The 12,681-nt window shown below is 36.1% G+C and overlaps 1 protein-coding gene across 1 annotated transcript; it reads right to left on the bottom strand.

Annotated features, from left to right (window-relative positions):
* Window positions 1-456: 456 nt before the first annotated feature.
* LOC103696658 (THO complex subunit 4A-like) lies at window positions 457-9,562 on the bottom strand. Its single transcript, XM_008778346.5, has 5 exons — window positions 9,204-9,562; window positions 8,870-9,016; window positions 5,400-5,468; window positions 5,136-5,320; window positions 457-831 (listed from the first exon to the last, which is right to left on the bottom strand). Exons 1-5 carry the CDS (start codon window positions 9,366-9,368, stop codon window positions 669-671), a joined length of 729 nt encoding a protein of 242 aa, XP_008776568.2. The 5' UTR covers window positions 9,369-9,562; the 3' UTR covers window positions 457-668.
* Window positions 9,563-12,681: the final 3,119 nt, after the last annotated feature.

Below are 12,681 nucleotides of genomic sequence, written 5' to 3'. Positions count from 1 at the left end.
ATGTCGCTCAAACTCAGTTCATAGATTTGGCTTTAGTAAAAACACCAAACATTATGGCAATTGGCTTTATGGGGAAAATCACATTGAAAAGCAAATCATCCATAGGTATTGATTAACGTAGTAGTTTGTGCAATAAAAAGGAATGATAATCTCGGAAACAACTCCAACACTCAGGTATATGCTGAAGTATCGGTCCTCAACATACATAAGGGATTAAAACAGAAGTTCACAGACTCAGCTTTCAGACTGAAACACAAACCAAAATACATGATCAATATGTAAAAATAGAACAAAACATAAAGATATTCAGTTGTTATGGTTTGGGAATCAGGAGAAGAAACTACGGATTCACATGTATCAGATTGCTCCAAACTGATTACCTCCAACATGTTACTTCTTGGCTGCATTGTGCAAGCATTAAACCTAATGGGAGAATATCTAAGCTACATGAATCCATAACGGCAATCACTAGTTGTCCATTTAACAGATGTAGCACATTGAAATCAAAAGGAGCAGATAACAGTAAAAACCAAAGTCCCACAAACCAGTAACAATACTAAAGATTCATGATCCCCCTCCCTAATGTCACACAATTATAGAAATATACCACTTTCGAGCAGATCCAACCAAGTGGACAAAACATGCAAAGCACCAAGGTGTAATAACTTTCAGTTGATTTGCATTGCCTCTGCATGGTATTTTTCCAAGTCAGCATCAAGATCTGAAGCAGAAAGCTGATCACCACGGCCTCTACCTCGTCCACGACCTCTTGCCCGTCCACGGCCACCACCACCTCGTGGCCATCCTGTAGAGCCACCCCTTCCAGGTGCACTGTTACATTACAATGGCAGTACAGTTAGGACCAGATTGTTTGCTGTAGTAATGGATTTTTAGAAGAAAGACATGATAAAACAAGCTAAACTAGCACGACAAAATAGTAGAGTGGGAAGAGATGAGAACATTAAGTAAAAGAGCAAACTCGGACCTTATACAACATGAAGAACCTTGTTTAGGTATAAAACATAAAGAACCTTGTTTTGGTATAAAACAAAAGCACTTCAGCAATCAATCAGCATTTCTTTGTAAGATCACCAGTCTTTAAATTAACAGTGATTACAATGTCAAGCCAGAGAGGCTACTAAAACTAAAACGTTTGACAATCTTCAAACCTTATTGCCACGACAGCGCTAGAAGGGAGTAATCCAAGCAATAAAGCATAGGCACCACCCCAAACTGCTAAATTACGACACCAGTTGATGATGATTCCATGTGTTATTGCTTCAAATTGATGAAAGATTCAGAAGTCCTATCAGATCTTGTTTCAGAGATAAATCTCATGATAAACAACAAGACATATCCAGCTAAAGGCAGTAAGAAATATAATGAAGAAGTTTGGTGGGGGGAAAAAAAGAGCAGGTCTCGCGTCCTTGAAATTCCAAGAGGAGGAAAAGAAACCTCAAACTATCCATCAATCTGTTTTCAGTTAAAAGATAGAATTCAACTAATTGAAGGGAGCTTTTGTCGCTCACATAAACAAAATAGGACTTATGATTTGCCAGGATAAAAAACAAGTGCATAAGATGAACTGGAAACTGGAACAGTTATTCGAGGCCAAATAAGTTTCCCGGGAAATATGAAACATTCCGGAGAATACAAAGAATTGCACAACCACCCAAATAAACAAGCAAACAAAGTATGTGGACTCGTTCCGTGCAATCAAAAATTATAAATTTATTAAAAAAAGTCACTAGAATGTGCCGTTTTAAATATCACAATCAAACACAAAAGTTAGCATGAAACTTTTAATAGCTGCTCTGAATTGGACATTATGTCTCCCACGATGTTTCAAACATGTAAGCAAATACCATTTCTGAAGATGCTGCTTCTCACTTATGGAAGAAGGCTGCAGTTTCTAAGACAAATACACAAGAAAATGCTGAGAGTGAAACAAACTTCTTTGCAACCATGCATTTAATAGTGTGTATTTAGAAAACCAGCCACTCCCTCTATGTTTATGATGCATCACTCAGCCCAAAAAGCTGAATCATACAATGCTGGTTATACAACAATTCAAGCAAAGTAATAAATTGATCAGGCCCTGCCAAATCCTTTCCCCCAAAAAAAGGAAAGTAAAGAGCATAAACTGGTGGAGGATAGGATTATTGAAGACATTCATATTCTTTTTTGAGGAGAACATAATACAAAGACAATCATATCAAAATATTCAATCTCGTTTCTTCCATTTTTTGCCACAAGTTAATTAAAGTACAACATTTGCCACAACAACTAATGAAACTCCAGCAAACAGACCAGTTATTCCCCTGAACCTTCCACTAGGAACAATGAATTTATGATATGTTTGCACCCATATATTGCACTCCACCAGACATATAGGGTGGAAGAATTATAAGCACCATCATAGCTCTAAGAATCAATTCCCTTAATACAAAATGCAATAAAAGGACTTCAAAATTCAAATAGAAAATTAATGGAATTTATAACAGGATGAAGCAATGCTCCAACAACAGTTTCTACAGTCACTAAAGATAAACTCCTAGAAACAAACCTAACTTTTATTCCCGCTTCCCATAAAAATATTTTTGTAAGATTTTGGGGTTGAATACTTGTCTCCAATCAACCATTCAAATTAACCTAGGCACTTAGACTAATACTTCAGAATCCCCTTATGCATCTAAAACAGAATTCAACTCAAAATAGCCAGATTCAAAAGATGACAGTAATACTATTAGAAGTTCCTGATTATATTAACTCTTAAAACACTTTTCATACATACAGGGAATTGAATTTCACCAAACTCTAAGACTGAAGAACAGAAAAGCATAAAACATGCAAATTAATGGTTATGCGATAGTGCCGACAAGTGGCCAATGCAAAAAATATAGATCAAAATATTCAAGGTTTTCACCTTAATTAACAAAAGTGAGATAAATTTTGCTGTCATTTCAATGATAGAAAAAAATTGAACTGGTGCACATCTGTGGAATACAAATTTGGCAATCTGATGTTTTAACTTTAAGCTCCAGAAGTGCCATGGAATAATTGCTCATTACACAAAGCATGCAAATAATAAAACATAACTTATTGATTAAAAGAGTGAGATTTAGATAATATATGTTCTCTGTATCCGTCAATCAATAGAATATAACTAATAAAGAGTTATCTACTCTTGCAAATTTACAAGGGTTAATTAGCCAAGCCAACCTCATAGTTCAGTTCTAGTCGATTACCGAGCTGCATGCCTGAAGCCACATGCATCTTAGCACAAAAGAATTGATAGTAGGTCCTAACTTTCAATGATGGAAAATGAAAGAAGTTCAATGAAAGATTAGTTAATAAATGTTTACCTTTATAGAAAGAGGCAATTCCATATAACAAGTATGCTGTCAAAAGATACATCATGTAATATTGGTCACCCCAAAACAACAATTCATCATTTTTTCATCCACTCCAAATATTGACACTCCTTCCAGGCAAGGAATACATAATTCATATGGTCAGGCATAGCTGACCACCACCAATCTTGATCCTTGAGTAAACATGCAACTGGTAAATCATAACCTGCTGCCAGCCGTACAAACCTCGGAACATCCACTCTGTTAATACAGATCTTTTCAATTTGATTTTTGTTCAGTTCTCTCCCCCAATTCAACTCACTTACATTTCAACCAAAGCCTCCTGTAAGTTTATCTCAATTATGTTTATCATTACATTCCTAAAAAAAATACTAACTTGAAAGTTTCCAGCAAAGCCAGTCTTACGGTGGTTTTATAGAAGTTCACTTTAAGTTTCTCCACAACATTCTAGTGATTATGCACAAAACCAAAAGAATGTACAGTCTTCCGACTACAATAGTACATTATTATTTAAGAACATCTTCAGCTTATTACTCTGTTCAATGTTGATAAATGATAACAAAGATCAATCACAACAGGAATCATTGACATGAAATAGATCCTCATTTTCATTTGTATTCCTCTAATAATTTGATATAATTTGTTGACTGATATTCAACTACTCTCCAAACAGTGTGCTCCATATTTCCATATCAGCATTGACAATGTTCTCATTTCTTTGATATGGTTTTCATGTGATGGTTCAGATTGCCATTACCACTTCTTAAATATTAAACACAGAACACATAAATGCATATTTTGTAGAATTGTCCCAAAGTGTGTTATACTACTGAGCTGTATTACAGCAACAAGAAGAACTATAACAAGATATACAGTGATACTTTGCTACCGATCATAATAATTGAACATGACCTTTTCAAAGTAAGTTCTCTTAAAATGTTCTCTTTTCTTCGTTAATGTCATTTTTCTCTTTCTAGATTTGATAGCTGGTAGAGCATCTTGTTTCTTTATGATGCTTATCATAAACAGCATCATGCAACTCAGATGATTTGTTATTTGTGATGTATCTACATGGACAAAATGAATTGTAGAAGTGTTCAAACAATTTCCAACAAAGAGTCAAAAATAGTTCAAACTATTTAAAACGGGGAGGGGGGAATTTTGGGGTTCCCTTAGGGTATCATGAAGAAGATAATGTATTACTTTATACCAATCGGTATCAATGAACGCAATATGCCATGGTACAGTGCGTCTCAGCAAACTGATTCAGGCACAATATGTGATACTCTGAAACAAACCTGTAGAAAGTGGCATATTGACATAGGAATTGTTTTCAGGTGCATAACACTAGTTTGACTTTTTAGGTAGTACAAACAGAAACGAGCATACACAGCCTATGACGAGTAACCAAAACACATTATTATATAGGAACCTTCTCTTATTTTCCTTCCTCCTCCTTTCTGAGTATCCTTAATTTTGTTTCCCTCTTTGAAAAATGAAATTTGCGTTCTACTATTTCAGCACAACCAGATATTGACAAAGAGCCACAAAATACATGCCAGGTCACACTAGAACAATTCTTTTAACAGGATAATCAGGAATTTTAAAACAGAATGCATGCATGCGACAAGAATACCAAGTTGCAAAAGTCAAAGAGACTATGAAGACAATTCTCCAAATAAATGGAGTTTAAAAGCAACAATATCAATATTAAGATTCTGAAAAACATCATATCTTAGCTGAAGAGCTATAATTACAAACCTTTTAGGAGGGCCATTAAGACTTCTAAAAGCCCCGTTAGTAATCTGGGGCACAGCAGCAGGTGTCGCAATATTTGTTCCTACAATCTCAATTTTCATTGGCTTCCCATCAAGTTGTACATTGTTGTATCTCTTTATGGCAGCTACAGCATCTGCCCGCCTTGAAAAGACAACTTCAGCCGTTCCCTAAAAGAATAGATTCCAAACTACGGCAAAATAGAAAAGCATTAAAACATCCAAGCTAGGTGCAAGCTCAATGAGATACCTTTGATCTTCCACTCCGATCATAATGGATCGAATAACGTTTGAGATCACCAACCTCTGCAAAGAGTTCCTGAAAAAAGGAAATATGTAGGACCTTTTACTCTATTAGAAAAATAAAATAAAAACAGAGGATTTTAGTTAGAAATCAACTGTATGGAGACTTTAATAAGAAAAAGAAACAAAAGAGTACACATTGACATGCTATGCCTTCCGATAGATGCATTAACAAGTTGGACTAAAATGGATTGAATTATCAAACTTCTTTAAAATCATGCAAGCAAAACTTAATAAGCACAATAATGCATCGTTGTGGTTTGTTAATGTTAATTAATGCAGCATGTGGTATTGTGTGGCATCCAACATCATCTATGTTTCGTTTTCCTTTTCAATTCAATCCTCCTTTTCCATCGACTAATCAATATAAAAATGATTTGGAAACTCATTCCAAAGTTACTCCTATCTTCATATTCTGCTAGTATGCATGGTGGTGGGCTAATTACATCATATAAGGATGTACCTTTCTCCTAACATCTTCATACATTGTCCAAAATATGAAGGGGACTAGACCAACAGGCTGATTTCTCAGAGTTTCCAACAAGGGAGAACAGAACATTACTAAAAACAACCAAGTCGCTCATATTCATTCCTCCTTTTCAAACTGATCTGATCATCTTTTCTTATGAGGAATGACTGGACTGACACGGACAAATAATATGCTGGATCTATCTACAAGTATCGACCAGTGGTGACATGCCTGGCATACTGAGGAATGCGAGATCTATGTTCCCTTGCATGGAAGAACACCAACATGCACTACCAACCAAAGATCTCCTTAGTTTCTTTTTTTGAGTCCAAAACCAACAACCAGCATTCCTCAGGTAGCAAACAAGGACAGAGGAGTTTGGAATTCCCAAACTCTCAAACATTCCAATGCAAAGTCTAATACACTTTTTCGACAACAAGCAGTACAAAGAAGCATAACGAAAAGCCTGAATCCAAACTACATGCAAAACAGAGGAGTTTGGAATTCAAAATCTATAGGTAAAACTATGAATCTCGGATAACCCTATGCACTGAAATAGCAAAAATAAGACTTGACGCATGCTCAGCAAGCAACAAACCATGGGCCATAAAAGATGTCATCTTGCAAGGATGTTTAAGGAGCTTTTATATGAGGACCTTGCTATTATAATCAAACATAAATCATGTTATGATACGACTTCTAATATTACAAAGAAACCCTAAGCAGCTGCTTAATAATGTTTGCCCTTATTTATTTTCTATTATTTATTTTATTTAGTTTTTCTAGTACTTTTAAGATTGGATCCTTAATGTTGGTCAAGGCATAGTGGTATATAAATATGTAAGCACCTTAGGCTTAGAAATTCAAGCATTAGATTAATAAACTTTGCCTACTAGATTTGGAGGTCTCAAACCCCTTGAAGTAGTCGAACAATCCTTCTTCTGCTCTTTTCTTCTATTTTCCTCTATTTTTTGCTAGAAAATACCACTAAAAGACTCTAAGTTTCTATCAGCTTGGTATCATAGTATTGATCCTCTACATGACGAGAAGCTTGGCATTGCCTCAAGTCCTAATGCTATGGCTTTGGGAGACTTGTCTCAACAAAATAACCAGTTGGGAGCACAAAGAAATTCAACTGATCAACGGATTGTTGAGATGAAAGGGTTGCCCACAAACCTTTCCTAACAAGTTGTGGCACTTAGTATGACTCCAAAAAACCGAACCAACCAAGAATTAGGTTTGGTTAACAACGAGAATCTTCATGATCATGATGATAGCGGTGATCATGATTTTTGTCCAATTAATCATAACGATAGAGAAGGTAGTTTTCATGGAGAACAATATTATCCAAGCATAAAGGTGGAGGTTTCTTGATTGGAAGACAATGATCTGACCAAATCACAAGCTAGGAAATTTTTCGCTTCCACCAAACTCTAGCTGAAACTGAACTAAGTTGAGATTGCTTCCATTAGTCTCAAGGAGATGCAATCTAGTTGCATGGTCGGTTCAAGTCACGCCATGGCATACCCACTTAGGAGTAATTTTTTGATGGTCTTTCGGTGCACTTCGGACCAACTGAATATGATAATATCAATGGCAAGCTTGCAAAAATTTGACAAACAACTACCATGCTAGAGTATCAAAATCAACTCAAGCAGATCTATTGTGCACATAATTGGTCCGAATATTAACTTCTAGAAAAGTTCATCGATGGACTTCTCATGAAGTTAAAATAAACAAAAACTCGCACTATGAGAATCGATGCCACAACATAACTGTCAGCAGTCAACCACCTGAGGCAACTCATGATGGCACCACCAATCATGATAGAAATCTTTGCAATGATAGTAGCGACCATGATCCTCATTTAAGTGATTGTGTCCTTGAAAAATATATAAATAGCAAGCTTCTAATGATGTGCAAATATTGGAGGAGATGGAGAGGAACGTCTCAATCATGGTTGATCTGATAGACGCTAACTTAGAGAGTTAAATTCCGCCACTCCAATTGGTGGTGATTAATAATCAACAATTCACAAGTAGAATCATGGAAGATTCGATCAACAATGAAAGCATGGAGACGTAATCGAGGAAGATTTAACTATTGACTAAACCATGAAAGGTATGGTCGTGAAATATTCGATGATAGAAACAGTAATGGACATTATTGAGGATCCAACTATCAAAGAGATAAAGGATATTCAAATGATGATCATGATTGAGCTTCAAGAACATGAAGATCTCTTTTACATAGATCCACCAATAGTTGCCCTTGTTCAATTGTTACAAAGTGGGTATGGAAATCATCATGATCAACAATTTCAAAGTATCCAAAAATTCCATCAATGATCTCACATACAAAAGAAAAATATTAAGATGAATGAAGTAATCGTTATACCATTTGATCTAGGAAAAATATTTGTTACAGCTCAACCTTGAGAAAAGGTTTATTTCAAGAGCAGGAGAATGATACGACTCCTAATTCATAAGAAAGCCCCGACTGGCTTCTTTTTTTGTTCTTGCCTTATTTACTTTTTATTACTTATTTTATTTGATTTTTCTAGTATTTTTAGGGTTGGGTCTTTAATGTCAGTCAAGGCATAGTGGTCTATAAATATGCAAACCCCTTGGGCCTAGAGGTCCAAGCATTGGATTAATAAAATTCGCCTATTAGCTTGGGAAGTCCCGATCCCCTTGTGAGTGGTCGAGCAATCAACCTTCTACTCTTTTCTCCTTTTTTCGCTATTTTTCTGCTGAAAATACCATTGATGGGAACTGGGTTCCTATCATGTTAACCAAGAAAAAAAAAGATTTTGATAGGAAAGATAGAATCTTTGGTCAAAAATTGCAAAAGCAGCACTAATGTAGCAGATTTGGATGGAAAAAGAAAAGAGAATGCAGTCAAATCATCCCAAATTTATTAGAACTAATATTAGAAAGATTTATTACCTTGACGTCCTCATTGGAGACACCAAAGTCCAAGTTGGAGATGTAGAGCTTGGTGCCTGTCTCAATAGCAGAAACCCTCGCCGCTGGAGGCAAATAACCCTCCGTCTGATTCGCATACATATCGTGCTGCCACGCTGAGTCGGGCGCCTGGATCGAATCGTTTCCATGAACGATAACAAGACGGAAATCAGAAACGCTAGCCTAGCTTCTAGAGGGGCGCTATCAGATAACCCAACCGCGCCCGTGGAGATCGAGATCGACATCGAGATCGAGATCGAGATCGAGATGGAGTCTTTTTGGGAATTGGGATCTGTGGAGGAAACCCTAGGCGTACCTTTCCCATCGAATACGGCCCGAGGCGGTTCCCAGCCCGGTTGGGGACCCGGCGGGCGGCGCCTCCGGATCCTCTACCCCGCCCCCGGCCGCCGGAGGCGGCGGAGGCTGACTTCTTGTTGTTCTTGATGAGGTCGTCGAGAGACATATCCAAGGAGCTCGCCATCGTCGTCGATGGACCTCGGGAGATCAAGCAAAGATCTTATGGGAGGGTGGTGGGGGATGGGATGGAGGGTTGGGAGACACGAGGTAGGGTTTCCGATGGGAGAGGGAGAAGGAAAAAAGAGAGGGAAGGGGACGGAGGTGCTCGGACGAATAAAGAACACGTTCCCGTTTAATCACGAATTAAATAAACAGAGCATTGAATATCCGAGCTGTCGTCGTGTAATAGGTTAATTTCCTTTTAGCCTTCTATATTATGCATTTTTCAGCGAAACTTATTATAGATATTTCATCCTAATCTTTTGCTAACTTTTTTTTTTAGTTTTTTTTCCCGATTGTACAGTCCAATTGCACTGCCCTTTTATATATATATATAAAACCACTAGCATCGAGAAAATAAAATATCTCACAATGGAAAAGGTACTAATGAGCTGGCTCCAACATCAATGAGCCTGTGTGGACTCACAACGAATTGCGTTGAGTAATCGCAACATAAAAGTCAACTTCCTCGAGTCTCCCCACCATGGCGTGAAGCATCATGTAAAATGAATGGCTCGGAAATCCATCTAATCATAACCTTTTTTTTTTTTAAGTAATACAGAATACAGAATCCATCCAACGAAATCAAAAAAAAAAATAAAGAGAGAAGAAGGCTAATGTTGGACAACTTACTAAGTCACACAATTAGCTCTCCTATTCGCCTTTTGGTACATATGGGCAACACAAAAATCCGCAAAGGCTTTATTTGGGAGGGCTGTTGGAAGTAGATCTTTCTGAAGTATAGTTTTTATAAAAAGTTATTTGCTGTTTGGTAGCTACAACTTCAAAGTGTTGTGGCACTGTAACATGTATTTGGTAAATAAATTGTAAAAGTACTTTTATATGACAAAATTATCATAAAAGACATTATATAATATTATACAACAGAGTATAATAAAATATAACATATATTAATATATAAATATATGATATAGTATAATATTACTGTAATATAATATAATATTATTATAATATAGTAATATAATATTATATACTATAGCATAATAATTTAATATAATATTAATTATTTAACATACACATATCAATGTATTATGATATAATGTAATATAATATTATATATATAGTATAATACAATAATAAAGATACAAAATATTATAATTATTAGTGTACATTAATTTTTCATAATATAACATAATATTAAATTATTTAACATAACATATCAATGTATTATGATATAATGTAATATAATATTATGTTTATAGTATAATACAATAATAGAAAACAAGAATATCTTTTCTTGCACGGAAGAAAGTCTGATCCATGGCTAGGGTTTTTTGTTAGGACTCCAGCAGATTTTTAGATTTATAAAAGAACAAAGTATTTAATTATTATATTTTATTATGGATATTTTGGTAAAAAAATAGCTTTCCGACAAAGCTCAAAATAGTTTTTTCGAAAAGCTCCAAAATGGAGCTTCTCCCAAAAAGCTATGTTAGCTTTCTTAAAAAACTAAAACAGCTTCTCGAAATTTTTACCAAACACACTTTTTCATCCAAAAGTGCTTTTAGAAGGCCAGAAAGTGCTTTTTAGCCCTCCAAAAGCTCCTTCAAATAGGGTCATAGTCCCACAATAGGCCATAAATATAATGCAAAAGGAAATGCTCAACACCCGCCGTGGCGTGACTCTGGATCCACTCGTCCTTACAGCCTTCCTCTAATCTCTGATTGGAGTCATTGCCTGTGTCACTCACCTAAAGTCTTGCTTGATAAATTTGTGTAGCTCTTTTTGCCTCTTCGGGTGCCGGGTGTCAAGATTTCTCCGCGTGGCTGCTAGAATAGCAACTTTTGTTGCTAAGTGGTGCAAATACATTCTATGGATTGATTCATCATGATCTTATCTACAGTGTGTGGCTGAGCCAGTGATGGCATGTCAAACAGTAGGATTTCCAAGTAACCTAGAATAGATGGTTATCTGGTAGCGGAATCATATATTATGTTCCACAAATTGGCTTTATTTTTTTGACATATTGTCTTGCCATGCTACTGAATTCATGTATGCAAGTGGTGTTAAGGCTTATGATTCCTTACATCAGTGGATGCAGATGGCTTATGCTTCAGCAGAAGCAGTAGATAGAGCCTTTGCCAGTATGCAATTGTTTCATGGAATTATGGAAGTCCAAAACTGGTGTGGTCAGCCTCAGCAGCCATGTTGATGGCCGTTACTGGATGGAGTAGCACTAACATAAACTGACTGAAAAATCGTTTCTGGATTTAGAATCATCTGAGGAAACAAAAGAAAGGAAAATGATTGATTTCCAAGAAGTGGAAGAAGATCAGTTCTCTATGGTTAGAAAAGCTCTGCTGATACAAGATTGTTCATCAACTATTTGACATCCTGTTTCTAACAATTGGTAATCTTTGTACCCAAACTGATCTTGCTTCCCTATGACAGATTGAAGTCTTTTTGTTCCTGTAGGTTTTATTTCTTATCTCCCTTCAGCATTTACTCTTGTCAAGCTACTGTCTCCAACTGTGCAATCTTTGGCATTGCAAATTTAAGCTATCTTGGAGAAAAGACGAAGGTAATATTTGGTCTTTATCATGGCATTGCAACTGCTTCATTTCTTGTTCTCAGCTGATGTTCCCATTTGTTGGGTATGGAACGAGAGAATAAGCATGGAAATGCCAAGAAAGCTGCAGATTCCCTGGAAAAAGAAAAAGGAAGATCTACTTTATGTTAGAAATTGTAAGCTAGACATATGTTTTGTTTCTTTGACTTATAGTTTTGTCTTTTTGGTTTCCGAGGTTAGTTAATGTTGTCTCTTTGGTTTTTGTGGGTTATAAATTTTCTGATTCATAAATTTCGTTGCTTGGGAAGAATTTATGTTTTGTCTCTTTGGTTTCTGTGGTTCATGAATTTTCTGTTTCATGAACTTCGTTTCTTGGGAAGAATTTATTATTACTTTGAATATGTTCTAGGAACTTGGTTCTTGTCTCTTAGAAAGTTGTGTCATTAATAAGTGTAAATTCAAATGGAAATTTGCTTATAAATTTTTCAGCTTTGTAACTTCAATAAACGCACTTGAATCAATGAAATTTGAGTCTATTTTCAAGTAATAACATCCTAGGCTCCTAGCCTCATTTCTCCATTATTCATCATCAAGAATACACCTTTCTTGATCAGTTCTTTGTGCTGTTTATCTTCTACACTTCAGACTCGTTCTAATCCCTCCCGAAGTAGCTATAATTCGGAAACCAACCTCCACTAAAATGTTAAAACTGAAGAAGGTAGAGAAGTGGTGGTTGCCTGGTCCTTGG

This window comes from Phoenix dactylifera, chromosome 14 (assembly GCF_051530095.1).
Source record: "Phoenix dactylifera cultivar Ajwa chromosome 14, Ajwa_hap1_PhDact_Kaust_v1.1, whole genome shotgun sequence".
Lineage (NCBI taxonomy): Eukaryota > Viridiplantae > Streptophyta > Magnoliopsida > Arecales > Arecaceae > Phoenix > Phoenix dactylifera.
The sequence above is the reverse complement of the archived record's forward strand: the minus strand, read 5'-3'. Positions and strand labels throughout refer to the sequence as shown.